Consider the following 15,124-nt stretch of genomic DNA (forward strand, 5'->3'; position numbering starts at 1 on the left):
GCAAAGTAGCACAAAACACAATCTGAATTCACTCGGGGTGAAACTCACCCCTTTGCAGAGGGACAGTGCTAATCCTGTGCACCACTCAAGTCTCACTTAAATCTTGGTCCAAAGTTCTTTGAGTCAATGGAAAATTTTCTTTTTGATTAGGTCCTTATGCCCAGTCTGAAGATCTACGGGAGACTTAAGTATTGCACAGGCCTTGTGCTACAGAGGGGTGGATTCCACACAGAGGGAGAAACCTGGAGAACATATCCCCCCTGCTTTATCTTGAGAGCCTTTGTTAGGTCCTGTCTACAACCCACTGATGGCTTATTACCAAGTATACCCTCTTAGTGACATGTAACCTACACCTGCCATCTAGGTCACACCTGAATTTAGCCTATAGAAGTTACTAATTTGGAATCTTAAAGGACATTTAAAATGTATTATTGTTTATATTATAGTAGCACCCAGATGTCTGAGGCAGGATTAGTGCCCTGTTGTGCTAGGTGCTGTACCACAGAAGTTGAAAGCTCTCTTGGTCAGGGACTGTAGCTATCTTTTGAAAAGGCTTTGCAATTTCCCATCAGTCGGATTTCACACTGAACTCTGTATTTTATTTGAGCTATCTGTCCCTGGCATATTGTAGCAAAATAAACACAAAGTAAATCATGTAGGGAATGCAGAAAATATACAAGAAGCACCTGAATCCTCACGAGGCCTTTAGTAGATTTACCTGGCATTGCTAAGGAGTAATCAACTGTATCTGTGACTGAGTAGAAGAGCTGGGACTGAGAAGCTTTTTTGAGCTGGTATAGGAAGCCACCCAGTGCCATCAGGTTTAGCTTGTGAGCAGCATCTTCAAATAGCCTGTAAGCAAAAGTGTAGAGAATGTAACTTGAAAACGAGCCATGGAGGTTAAAGTTTCTACGTGCACTGAAGAACCTCAACTACCCTGCCAGTGTTAGCAGCAGATTAGTTTACATAGTGTTACTGAGTCCACTTTGATTCACCAGCTTTATTATTTTTGGGGGGAGGAAGAACAGGGGAATCCAACATTAACCAGAACTCTTTCTGGAGCTTTAACTGCGGCACAGACCATTCTTAATCCCACCTCAAAATACATCTAGTGGTTTAATGACAATAGTTAACAATCCAAAATATGACATGGGTCAGCTCTTCAGCTGAGATGAATTGGCATAGCTCCATTAACTTCGGAGTTACACCAATTTGCACCATCTGAGGAGCAAGCCCCATATATATGTAATATAAATGAATTAATCTTACTTTGAGAAATTTGGGCTTAAATTTTCAGAGACGGGAGCCTAAAGTTCAGCACCTAGGCAGGCGGTGGTATTTTCAGCAAGACTGCACATACAGAGTTCCCAGGGAGCTTCTGAATTTTCTGAATTAGGATTGTAGTTTAAAACTGTAAGCTGAACTTTATGTTAATGTAAAATTGGATTTTTAATTTATCTATTTATTATGTATTTTTAAAAAGGAGATCACAACACTAATCTTGACTGATATCACAGTGAAATGCCATAACAGCAGAGTCAAAAACTGAGACAGTCAGGGCTTAATCTTGCTCTCATTCAGTCAACAGAAAATCTCTCCTTCACTTGAATGAGACAGGATCAGGTGCCTGTTGAGGTCCACAGTGAAGTTACATTATGAAAAATCACACCTATATAACTAAGCGCGCTATTAAGTGTTTGTATTATTCTGTAGTCCTGTGCACAGCATTGCAATTCTGAAATAAAAAATGATGCAGCATACGAAATATGCTGCCCAGGAATTAACTATTTTTTGCTCATAATTTACAAATACATTCCTCTTGGGGATGGAGCCCAAGCATGGAAAATTTCAGCAAAAAAGAGATTTTTTTTTTTTTTAGCATGTTACAAGTATGAGAAAATAGGATGTGCTAATAGAAGTCTCAGCCCCACCTCAACTACAGCATTGGCTGCTGAGCGAATGGCATAAACATTTGTAAAGTCCAGAACTGGCAGCCTGTTCCCTTTACTTTACAGGAAGGCTCAGGAGAGATTTTGAGAAGCCAAAACCAGGTTTCAGACATTGCCATCCATACCTGTCAGCCTGCGTGGAGAGGATGAGGACAGCCTTGGCGGCATTGCTTCCACTTAGCAGGCTGCCTCCACGAAAGTCGAAAGCTCTGCCCTTGCTACCCTCCTTGATGAGGTCCTGGATGGAGACGGGCTGGATGACAGGATTGTTGCTCAGGGTAGTCTCCTGCTCAGGGGTCAGTTCCTGGGGAGAGTTTGTAGATGGATAATCCACCTGCAACCCTCCCGTGGCCTGCTGTGATTGGGTTATAGTAAGAGGGGGCTGAGATGCGCCATCGCTGAAATGGGTGTGCTCCAGAGTGCTGATGTATTCACACACCCTGAGAACAAATGGGACAAGATGGACTGTGAATCACTAGAGTCAGTCACTATAGAACTGTTTGGTTCTGCACTGCACTTGCTCCTTAAAAGTAATCTGGAAACATCTGTAGAATAATGAAGTCCAATGTATTTGTTTTACTGGTCTCTAATAGTGTCTGTCACTGCAGCTAGTTTAATCATTTAGAAAACACATAGTGATGTAGGCCAATCACAATAAAGGGGGAGCATAAAAGCTAAAAAAGAGTCCCACTGCCAGAAAATGGTAATGGAGACCCCTGGCAGGTGGTCACGTCTGCTTTGGAGCCAGCCTATCTGGTGCCAGGCAAGTGGAGGTTTGTTATCATGTCATGTGACCTGGAATTTCTCTGAAGGGGATATTGCACTTGTTTACAGTCTGAGGGGGAGACTTCCAGAAGTGCCTGCTGGGGTTTGTTGTCCCTAAATGCCTGGACTTCCAATAAATGACCTTAGAAAGGAAGGATAGCCTGGTGGATAGGGCACACGCTGGAGACCTGGGTTCAGTTCCTTGCTCTGCCACAGGCTTCCTATATGTCCTTGCACAAGGGGTGTTAGATGCCTTAATACTCTTTGAGGATCTAGGCCTTAGTCCCCCTGTGCCTGCCCTGGTTCACAGCAGTGCTGTGAGGATCAATATATTAAGGATTGGAAAGCACTCAGATAGGTTTATTTAAGGATTATCCTTAGGCCCTTTTAAAAATCTCCTCCCCTTTCACCCACTGAATTGCACTCAGTCTCCCAGGTCCACTATTTGCGTGTGGCGTTGGAGCACCTCCTAGAATGATAAAGTGAGTGCAGACAGATTTCTCTCTCGCTCTAGCTGGCAGGAGCTCGGTTCTGTTAAAATAAATTTTCTGACCTAAAGCCGGTAGATTCCTGTACCTGAACACATGTGGCCAACAGTCTTGATTGTGGCTTCCCATTTCCAGGCCCACACTGAGGATGGCATCCATGCACAAAACATGAGCAGGGTGCAGGCAGACTCCCTGCACTTTCCCCATCTGTTCCAGCTTCTGCTCCATCTTCTGTTTCACTGTCCCATTAACAATAGAAGAAGATTATTTAAGAACATGCATCACTTAAACAAACAAAGAAACAAACATTTGTTCTCACAGACGGTGGGGATGGAGAGGATTACAATACGAAAGATCTATATGAAGATGGCGTTTTAGACAAAATATAAAAGCAAACACCTTTTTCGGATGTACATGCTAAAAAAAATCCCTTTTTATTTGTGTGTGTGAGAGACTGTACTGCTCATGGAAGGCACTAAACTGACTCCATTACAGGTTCACATCTTCCTGTTATTCACAACAGACAAAGCATTGCAAGACACAGTGCAAGCTTCCCTCTACAGCTGGTTGGAATTATTTTTGACAATTTCTTTTCACTGAAGCTGAGATGCTTCATGGAGATGTATTAGATTTGACAAGTTTCATGACAGGAAGGTCTCTGAGGTCCAAGGTGGACTCCTGGGTCACTTGATAACAGAGACCCAAATCGAAAACCTGATCTTTTTGATCAGAAAACAGATTTTTCAACACCATTCCTTTTCACTGAAACACTGGAAAGGTCTGTGTTTGTATTAAGGTGGAACAAACACCAATTTTGAAATCTTGAAAGTTGTCGTGAAACAGAATGGTCATCCTCTAGCCAGCTCTACTTCCCCCATATTGATCATCCAATATGCCTCAAGTGTCATTTCCAGGGCTCTCTCTTCTAGGGGTCAGAGGGTTTTCACTCTCACACCTATTCAGTCTTTGGCCTCTGCTGACTGTCACTTAGGGCCAGTTGTGATAGCCATTTGTGTGTCATGAACTTTTATCCAGTGGGAACTGGAATGAGGTCTCCAAATTCATTTCACTCAGGCCACCAACTAAACGTGCGGTTGACAACTTTGAGTCACTAATAATCTGGATTTGCTTTGAAGCAGTAATCTAGATTTGACAAAAACGAGAAGTCCCGAGGCACCTTAAAGACTAACAGATTTATTTGGGCATAAGATTTCGTGGGGACTCCTCGTTGTTTTTGTGGATACAGACTAACATGCCTATCCCTCTGATACTAGAAGTGACCAACTTTTTATCCTGTTACATTTTTTCGGCTTCATCAAGCTTAACTTAATCCACTTTAGAGATAGGCAATTTTAAACATCTGAGAATATGTGATGGTAAAGGATGTATATGTAAATAAGCAAGTGGAGTGAATGTCATGAAAATAAGTAAGACTGAGCACATTTTGGTGTCCTTCTCAACTCATGGTAGTGTCAGATACATAAGACGTAAGTTTTTATAAATTGTTATTACTCAGGTGCCACTACGGCTGCATTTGGGTCACCAAACTTTAAAAGATGAAACTTTAAAATACAGTTTGAGTTTAATGGTGTTCAACTGAATCAGCAGAAGATTTATATAGGATAAAATGGAGAGTGAATTAATAACAAGGTCTTGGTACAGTGAAGTCTGTGTGAGACTAATGGTTCCCCCGTAGATGTACTTCCCATATATTTGCATGGCAATGTAATGTGGCAGTGAAATCCCCCCATCCCTACATTTCCCATAACAAAATACCTTACAATGTCATTACTATAAGAAACATTAGATAATAAGGACTACTTGGCCAACAGTAGCTACCTTGAGTTATAGCATCACTGGGCTCTTGGGCATCTCTTTCCTCCTTCTCTTCTTGAACACAGGAGGCAGCAGCCATTTGGGCAAGGGCAGATGCACAATTAGCAGCAACCCCTACAAAGAGGCACAACAGTTATTGTCTAATCAGCATTTTCATTTTGAATTTATGCAATCTTACCATCAGACAGCATCACAAACAGGGCTATTGACTTCTACACCAGCTTTACGGGGCTTCCCAGTTTGCTTCCATCTTCCCCAAATTCCGCCCTCGTTAAGAACATTTACAATGCACTGGTCCATCCACTTACATGAATCCATCTAGGAATTCAGTCCATACTGATACCTAGAGCACAGCTCAGCCGGGCTGCCTTCCTCAGTCCATCCAGGCTCATACAAATGGAATCTCTCTCCTTCTGGTTCTGCTCCTTGACTCCTTCAGCTCCCAGGATGAATGCTAACCCTTTGGAGCTTCCTGCCATTCGACCAGTCAAAGGTGTGGATAAGGTATCAATCAAATTCTTCCAGCAACCGATCAGAAGGTATCGGGCAAAAGCAACACCTGGAGCAAGAAATGCATTCATCATTTTCCTGGAAAGTGAAATAGCTGCTGCTTTGTCATTAGGGGGAAACAGGCCCTGTTCCCTGTTTACTTGCTGGACCATCTGATGTTTTGACTAGTGCATAGGCTTTATTGACTTAGGCCACTTTACATTCTAAATGTTTGATCTTATGTTCTTGAATGTGTTTTACTTTCTATGAAAACACAGTTAAACTATTTAAAGCCTGCTGCAGCACCAGCTGTGATTACAATACTTCGGTTAAATTAATCCACGATATAACTTCACTGGGCTTAGTCCCCTGTTTGTCTGAAGCCTTTGCACACTTGAATAAATCCCATGAGGTCCTACTGTATATTATAAGCCTACTAATGGTGGACACATACACGTACACAATATAGATTCACTACCTGCCACAACAGAATCATCGGTCTTCTGGTTCTGGGTGAGAGGAGATTGTGTTGATGCAGATGCCATCAGCTGCCCACCTATAGCACTGCTCCCCAAGCCATCAATGTCTGCCAGACCATAAACACACACACACGTATGGGGTCAGAAGAACATTTCATATTGAACCACTGCACTAAGAGAATTCCAGAATTTCCGATGGTATATTTTTAAGGGTCTGATTCTCAGTTATGTGTCTCTGGCAGTGTGAAGGGACCTTAATGAGGATGCAAAAGGGCCTCCAGGTAAATGAGAATTACCATATATACTCTATCATAAGCCAGTTCGTTTATAAGCCGACCCCCCAAGATGGATAAGTAAAAATAGAAAATGTTTATAACCCATTCATAAGCCGACCCTATAATTAAGGGGTCAGCAAACTTTGGTCCTGGGCCATCAGGATGAGCAGCTGGTGGGCCGAGATGGTTTGTCTACCTCGAGCATCTGCAGGGACCGAGGTAAACTTAAGTAAACGAAGTGTCCCGGCGCACCAGCTGCTTACCCTGATGGGCCGGGACAGCAACTGGTAGGGAAATATTTTTTTGGCGGGGAGAAGCTGGGAGTCAGGGGAGTAACCCCTGTGACTACCCCCCATATGACCCCAACCTTAGCCCGGGACCTCCCACATTCTCTCCCCGTCCCAGCCCTTCTCACCTTGTCTGGGGAGGGCCAGAGGAGAATGTCTCTGGCCTGGCCGGAGCTACTTCAGCAGGCTGGGCAGCGCAGTCACAGCCTGCTCCGGCAGGCCAGACTAGGCGGCACGGCCACAGCATGTTCCAGCGGGATGGCCTGGGCGGCGCGGCCGCAGCATGTTCCAGCGCCCGGATGGCGCGGCCACAGCGTGCTCTGGGGGGCGAGGCCAAGCGGCACAGCTGCAGCCTGCCAGCCCCCGAGCTGCAGTTGCTTTGGAGGCTGGGGGTGGGGAGAGCAGCCAGAATTGGAAAGACTCTGGCCCCACCTCTTCCCTTCTGGCTCTGCTGGCTGTGCTGCCTCTCCTTGCTCCCTCTGTTGGGGGGAGGAGCTGGGTCCCACCTCTCCTCTATACCCATTCATAAGCTGACCCACTTCTCTGGTGCTTTCTTTTTTTACTAAAAAAAATTCTGCTTATGAATGAGTATATACGGTATATCCCTTAGTGTTTTCTTCAGTGCAATTTTAAATGATTCAAAGAGAAGTGCATCCATCACTTTCCTTGGTCCATAGTCCAGCAGACCTCACTGATAGGAAATTTTCTCTTGGTGTTAGTCACAGTTCAGAGTAAGCCACATCTTTGACTCTGCTAGCCTCTCTAAGTGGGTGCTTGGGGTGCAGGCCCATCTGGATTTGGGTACTGCAAGCCTTCCCTTTGGGAGCTGTGCCCAGTGGGTAACACAGTGACCCAAAACAGCCTTTTCAAAACAAATTATTGTTTAATCTTAATAGTAGGAACAAAACGTAACCAGAGAAAAGGGGTTTTAACACAATGAAAGATGTACACGCATATCTATCTTACCTACAGGCTTAGGTAGACCTAGTAGTTTAGCCCAGACACTCCAAACTTTAGGGATTGGGTTTCAGTCTGGTCCCCAGCAGTCTCTCTGCCTTTGGGGGCTGCCTTTTTATCCATCCCAAAGTTTTATGTTCCAGCCCTTCCCCCATTATTACAAGCTGGATAACTGAACTCAGCATTGTTGGAGGTAAAATATTAGAATGAATGACTCCTGTTCTTTGTGTACCAGTAAATGGGGCTCCCTGAAGTTACTGTTCTTTAATACAAGAAACTTCTACATGTATAAGCCCCGTGTAATCATACTGCACATAACACTGAAACAGAATAGAATATTACAGGCATCCCAACCTCCTTCACAATATTCATCCTAAATTTTCTTTCGAGGGAAATTAAAGGGAGCACTGAAGTGTCTGTCCGAGGAGTCCTGGTCTTTTAGCTTCTTAGAGTTATGGCTCAGCAGTAGCATTTCAGCATATCCCTGGCATAGTATCAATCTAAGTCAATGGGAGTTCAATCAGTGGAAAAAGTGCAGGCTCAGACTCCCAGCATTTATGCTTGTACAGAGCCCTGGGTATCCTGACATTACATTGCTGTGATATCATGAAACCAGTGACCTATGGCTGCTCCAAAAATCTGCCTGTGAAAATACAAATCTAGGATGTGTGCCCAGAACATGGAATGCTCTTTTCAAAAGATTCCTCGAGAGACCTGCAGTGACAAAGGAGTTTGGTGCGTTGAATCACCGTTTCTAGGCAGTTACACAGCTTCCTTTCCCATTCATCAGTATTTACCTACATGTGCTGGTCAAGTTTTAAAAGCCCCTTTGGCTTCTTTTCAAAAGTATACATTTTTTGAACAATAATGGCAGCTTGCTACTATGGAGGCAAATGCCTTTGAGTTCTGTAGAAGACAAAACTCTATAGAACACTGTGGGCCACATCTTCCCTGGTGTAAATTGAAATAGCTCCATTGACGTCAATCAGTTATTAATAACCATTGATGAATGGAGCAGGAAGTTTTTTGGGATAGAACTGCCAAGGAGCAGCAACAACAACAGCAATAGTCAGAGCTTATACAGTGCTTTACAAAGGTGGTCAGTGTTGTTGCCCCTATTTTACTGGTGGGGAAACTGAGGCAACAGGAGGGACGTGACTTGTTCAAGGTCACCCAGCAGGTCAATGGCAGAGCCAAGAGTAGAACTCAGGTCTCCTACAGTTCAGTCCAGTGCTTGATCCACTAGGGCATGTTCTTTATGTTCTGGACACAAATCCTAGATTTATATTTTTGCTGACAGATTGTTGGAGCAGCAGTAGGTCATTGATTCCAAGATATCAAAAAGAGAGGATAATTTCAGCATCTGCCGAAGACAATCCCTCAAGCTCAGTTACACCAGTTGGGGATCTGTCCCTATAATGTCTCTGATAAAGCTACAAAGCTACTTTCAACATGCTCTGATCATTCAAATCAGTTAGTGAACATTCCTATACAGCATGTTTCTACATTGCCCAGCACAACTGAGCCCTGATTCTGATTAGAAACATAGATTCATAGATTCATAGACTCTAGGACTGGAAGGGACATCGAGAGGTCATCGAGTCCAGTCCCCTGCCCTCATGGCAGGACCAAATATTGTCTAGACCATCCCTAATAGACATTTATCTAACCTACTCTTAAATATCTCCAGAGATGGAGATTCCACAACTTCCCTAGGCAATCTATTCCAGTGTTTAACTACCCTGACAGTTAGAAACTTTTTCCTAATGTCCAACCTAAATCTCCCTTGCTGCAGTTTAAGCCTATTGCTTCTTGTTCTATCATTGGAGGCTAAGGTGAACAAGTTTTCTCCCTCCTCCTGATGACACCCTTTTAGATACCTGAAAACTGTTATCATGTCCCCTCTCAGTCTTCTCTTTTCCAAACTAAACAAACCCAATTCCTTCAGCCTTCCTTCATAGGTCATGTTCTCAAGACCTTTAATCATTCTTGTTGCTCTTCTCTGGACTCTCTCCAATTTCTCCACATCTTTCTTGAAATGCGGTGCCCAGAACTGGACACAATACTCCAGCTGAGGCCTGACCAGCGCAGAGTAAAGCGGAAGAATGACTTGTCGTGTCTTGTTTACAACACACCTGTTAATGCATCCCAGAATCACGTTTGCTTTTTTTGCAACAGTATCACACTGTTGACTCATATTAAGCTTGTGGTCTACTATGACCCCTAGATCTCTTTCTGCCATACTCCTTCCTAGACAGTCTCTTCCCATTCTGTATGTGTGAAACTGATTGTTCCTTCCTAAGTGGAGCACTTTGCATTTATCTTTATTGAACTTCATCCTGTTTACCTCAGACCATTTCTCCAATTTGTCCAGATCATTTTGAATTTTGACCCTGTCCTCCAAAGCAATTGCAATCCCTCCCAGTTTGGTATCGTCCGCAAACTTAATAAGCGTACTTTCTATGCCAACATCTAAATTGTTGATGAAGATATTGAACAGAACTGGTCCCAAAACAGACCCCTGCGGAACCCCACTTGTTATACCTTTCCAGCAGGATTGGGAGCCATTAACAACTACTCTCTGAGTACGGTTATCCAGCCAGTTATGCACCCACCTTATAGTAGCCCCATCTAAATTGTACTTTCCTAGTTTATCTATAAGAATATCATGCGAGACCGTATCAAATGCCTTACTAAAGTCTAGGTATATCACATCCACTGCTTCTCCCTTATCCACAAGGCTCGTTATCCTATCAAAGAACGCTATCAGATTAGTTTGACACGATTTGTTCTTTACAAATCCATGCTGGCTATTCCCTATCACCTTACCACCTTCCAAGTGTTTGCAGATGATTTCTTTAATTACCTGCTCCATTATCTTCCCTGGCACAGAAGTTAAACTAACTGGTCTGTAGTTCTCTGGGTTGTTTTTATTTCCCTTTTTATAGATGGGCACTATATTTGCCCCCTATATTAGTCTTCTGGAATATCCCCCGTCTCCCACGATTTCCCAAAGATAATAGCTAGAGGCTCAGATACCTCTTCTATTAACTCCTTGAGTATTCTAGGATGCATTTCATCAGGCCCTGGTGACTTGCAGGCATCTAACTTTTCTAAGTGATTTTTTACTTGCTCTTTTTTATTTTATCTTCTAAACCTACCCTCTTCCCATAAGCATTCACTATATTAGACATTCCTTCAGACTTCTCAGTGAAGACCGAAACAAAGAAGTCATTAAGCATCTCTGCCATTTCCAAGTCTCCTGTTATTGTTTCCCCCTCCTCACTGAGCAGTGGGCCTACCCTGTCCTTGGTCTTCCAATCTAGCCATACTGGTTCAGACCAATGGTCCATCTAGCCCAGTACCCTATCTTCCAATGGAGACCAGTGCCAGATGCTTCAGGAAGAAAGAACTGAACAGGGCAATTATTGAGTGATCCACGACCTGTTGTCCAGTCCCAGCATCTGGCAGTCAGGGGCTTAGCCATCTTGGCTAATAGCAATTGATGGACTTATGCTCCATGCTTATTTAATTTTTTTTTAACTCAGTTATAGTTTTGGCCTTCACAACATCCTCTGGCAATGAGTTTCGCAAGTTGACTGTGCGTTATGTGAAGTGTAGTACTTCCTTTTGTTTGTTTTAAACCTGCTGCCCATTTATTTCATTGGGTGACACTTGTTCTTGTGTTCTGGAGAGGGGTAAACAGCACTTCCTTATTCACACTCTCCACACTATTCATAATTTTATAGACCTCTTTCATATCCTCCCTTAGTTGTCTCTCTTCCAAGATGAACAGTCACCGTCTTCTTAATCTCTATTAATATGGAAACTGTTCTATACCCTTAATCATTTTTGTTGCCCTTCTCTGTGCCTTTTCCAATTCTAAGGTACCTTCTTTTGAGATGGGCGATGAGAACTGGACATAGTATTCAAGGTGTAGGCGTACCATGGATTTATATAGTAGCATTATGATATTTACTGTCTTGTTATCTATCCCTTTCTGAATGGTTCCTAACGTTCTGTTTGCTTTTTTGACTGCCATTGAACATTGAGCAGATGTTTTCAGAGAACCATCCACAATGACTACAAGATCCCTTTCTTGCGTGGTCACAGCTAATTTATACCCCATCATTTTGAATGTTTCGTTGGAATTATGTTTTCCAATGTTCATGACTTTGCATTGGGGCTTGCAGCACTGCCATAAACACAAATAAAAAACAAAACAAAGAATCCTTTCATAGTCTATTCAGTTTTTGGTCACACTGGCCATGGGGAATCAAGGTACTATCAGGTTTTTTTTTTATTTGAACTAGGATTTCAATACAGAGTGTCTGATCCAGATTAAACCACCATATATGTGTGCCATAACTGAATCCAATTTCTTCTCCACTGGCACTTTAGTAAGTGCCATAGTTTAGCACTATGGCATGTTGATCTATAGGTAACTGAATGAAGCCTAATGTTCAAGTATTTAATATTTTAGGCATCTGCAGAATGCATTTAGAAGTTAATCTGTACTGACAGGATCATAATACTGTGTTCATATGGCCATGGTAACATAATACTGACCAGTCAACATGGTGATGAGCGGAAGACGGTACTCCTCAGGGTTTCCCCAGTAACCAGCCTCTCCCAGGATGTTCCTTTCCAGTACCTGATGGTAGAGCTCCTCAACCCACGCTTGAGAGAATACCATCAATACTCCACTGGCCTGAACCTGCTTCATAAACTCCTTCTGCAGAGAACAATTCAAATCCAAATGTAACATGACAGTCAGTCACCAGAGTGTAAGCCTCAGCCAGCAGATCCACTACTCCTCTCTGAGTGCATCAGGCTGCTGAGGAAATGAGGAGAAAAGGATGGGGGTATGGAGCTTCTGTAAGAGTAAGAACTGACCTAGGACTAGATCATGCCTGGCCCATACACACCTGGACAACGGCAAGTACAACGGTGCAAGGAGCTTTTCACTCTTTGTGACAGCTCATGTAGGAGGCAGACACAATTACAGTTCCTGTGGTGAGGGAATTGGTGGGACAGGTCCTTCAACACTCCTCCTGGGCTGTACAAGACCCAAAAAGGATGCAGGAGGCAGGCCATGGGCCAACACCCTCAACTTCAGCCTGTTGAGTAGCACCTGAGTGCAGGGAGACGTGATGACACCTGCTGCTCTCCATAGGCTCTGCACTAGCAACTAAGCCCTTAATGAGACAGGGCCCATTCCTGAAGTCCTTACAAAGGCCAAACTTCTAGTGACACACAAGGCCAAGTTCAGGCCTGATGCAAGGGGTGCAACCCCGAAAGACTTCAGTGGAAATTCTCTAAGGACTGAATTATTATAATTGATAAAAACATATGGTAAATGCTAATAATGTTCAAGAATTAGTTTTGATAATCACTGGAATCGAAACACTCTTTGATATTACTGGTAAGGACTGTTTCTCCCCTCCTGCCCCAAATGATGTCAACTAGAGCTAGGTGAATTTATTTTGGCCAATAGTTTATTCATCAAAAAAATGCATTTGGGGTGTGTGTAACAAAAATGGATTTGCAAACTTAGGTCAAATTTAGTGAATAGTTTATAGTAGCTTCATGATTTGAAAGTATCAGGTTAGTTTCTCTGCCTACTCTCAAATGGTTGATAGGAAATGAACATATTTCAGCTGCTCCAAATAAAATAAAAACTGCATCGTTAGCCACCCACAGAAATTTTTACTTCTCACCATGGTTTGTTCTATATTCCTCACTTACCAGCAACACAGGTACTTGGGCAGGTTTCTTCCTGTAGTAGTCAGAGTTGGATAACTTCAGGTTGAGAAGAAGGGTGTAGTGAGAGACCATGTAGATACTGTCTGCATTCATCAAAGTCTGGAAGCTGAAATTGGGGTTCCCCTCAAATCCTGGTGAGAACATCATATCTAACGAAAAGGCAGAGTGTGAGCCCTCACACTTCAAACAGATTTTACTCTGGAACAATCATAACTTAATTCTAGTAAAACACAGGCCTTTCAGTAGTAATGAATATAGACATGTGTCTATCGTGAACATTTAATATAAACAATATTTTTCTCCATTCCTATCTTGAGTTTGATCTTGAATGGTGCTGAACACTCTGACTCTAGTCCAGCAAAGTCCTTAAGCATGTGCTTAACTTTAACCATATGACTAGTCCAAGACTTCAAAAGGCCAACTGACATGTTTAATGTTAAGCACATGGATAAATGCTTTGTGAAATCAGGAGCAAAGCGCTCAGCACCTTGGAGGATCAAGCCCCGTAACATCACTCTTTGACCTAAAATTACAGTTACAGGGAGAAATATTTGGTGCTAACGTGGCTGGAACTTGGCACACCTCAAATTGTCAGCAAATGCTGGACAGCTCATGTAAGTAGCACAAATAGATGCTTTTCAGATGTGCAAAGCACTCCCAACTCCACTTGCCTTCAACAGAAGCTGTGACAGCTCAGTACCTCTGAAAATCAGGTGCGTTACGTATTTATATGTAACTATATCTGATCATTTTCATAATGGCATGATCTCTCCTTCTCAGGTAGATATTAGACAGAGCTATACACGTTTTTCAGGGTTGGTTAGTTTGACTTACTGGTAGGAAAACATAAGTCAAGTAACTGGAATATTTATCTGAATCCTTGTTTTTATTTTTAAACTACAGATGGCCACAGTATTTTAGGGCCTTCACTTCTGTTGTTAAACTCCACTTATAGAATATTAATTGATTAAGGGATAATGATCATCCTAGAGGAGTATTTGAGATGAAGCAAGAAACAGCTTCTGAGTTTGGTTAAATGTTTCAGCAAAGCTGCGTCGTTTGATAACTACCAAGTGGTTTATTGCAAGTATACTCCTCCCACCATAAAGATCATGCCTGTTCTTAGACAAGAAAAAAAAAAGATACAATAAACGATAACATTAAAAAAAACCACACACAGAAAAAAAAATAATGATTTTCTTGCCTCGTGAGGGTTTGAAAGTTCTGTGCTGCTGCCTCCTTGGACTTTCCATTGACGTCACTTTGGGGGCGTGGATAAGGTGAATAACTGTTTGAGGGCGGATTTAGAAAGTGAATAATTGTTCACGAGTGGGTCTAAAAAAATGAATAACTCTTTAAGGGAGTGTGTGTGGAAAAGGAGTGATGGGACTGGACATGTACTATGTCCACAAAGATTTCTATATTACTTGTGAGGGAGAAAATGTTTGATATTCCTGTGGTCACACCTGGGAGAAATCTTTATCTTGTCTTATAATAGGCCCTAGTTTGGCAAAACACTTCACCATGTGCTTAACTTTAAGTCTATGAGTAGTCCCAGTGATTGCAATGGAACTACCCATGTGTGTAAGTGTTTTGGTGGATTGAGACCATGATAATGAAACTCGCAGCTACAATATATCAATTTGCTACTTAAAGTCAGCTTATAAAAGATACATCAGATGCATGAAAGAAGAATAAGGCATTTAAGAAATATTTTAAAGAAAACATGGACTATTATCTTAGGCACAAAATTTTGCATATAAAATGCATACAAAATTGCACACCAAACCAATGTACACAATTACTGCAATTAAAAGAGCAATAATTTGCTAA

The 15,124-nt window shown here is 42.5% G+C and overlaps 1 protein-coding gene across 5 annotated transcripts in view; it reads right to left on the reverse strand.

The window, feature by feature from the left end:
* ARFGEF3 (ARFGEF family member 3) overlaps window positions 1-15,124 on the reverse strand; it is a 121,309-nt gene that overhangs the window by 26,024 nt on the left and 80,161 nt on the right. For 3 of the 5 annotated variants that reach the window (XM_050949398.1, XM_050949399.1, XM_050949397.1), the window contains exons 13-21: window positions 14,496-14,579; window positions 13,274-13,440; window positions 12,095-12,260; window positions 6,006-6,113; window positions 5,382-5,597; window positions 5,042-5,152; window positions 3,291-3,441; window positions 2,075-2,389; window positions 719-852 (exon numbers count right to left, since the gene is read on the reverse strand). In XM_050949398.1, coding sequence (XP_050805355.1) covers window positions 719-852; window positions 2,075-2,389; window positions 3,291-3,441; window positions 5,042-5,152; window positions 5,382-5,597; window positions 6,006-6,113; window positions 12,095-12,260; window positions 13,274-13,440; window positions 14,496-14,579 — 1,452 coding nt within the window. The remainder of the gene's footprint in view (window positions 1-718; window positions 853-2,074; window positions 2,390-3,290; window positions 3,442-5,041; window positions 5,153-5,381; window positions 5,598-6,005; window positions 6,114-12,094; window positions 12,261-13,273; window positions 13,441-14,495; window positions 14,580-15,124) is intronic. The other 2 variants (XM_050949401.1, XM_050949400.1) reach the window with 2 other exon arrangements.

The sequence above is a fragment of the Gopherus flavomarginatus genome, chromosome 4, assembly GCF_025201925.1.
Source record: "Gopherus flavomarginatus isolate rGopFla2 chromosome 4, rGopFla2.mat.asm, whole genome shotgun sequence".
Taxonomy (NCBI): domain Eukaryota; kingdom Metazoa; phylum Chordata; order Testudines; family Testudinidae; genus Gopherus; species Gopherus flavomarginatus.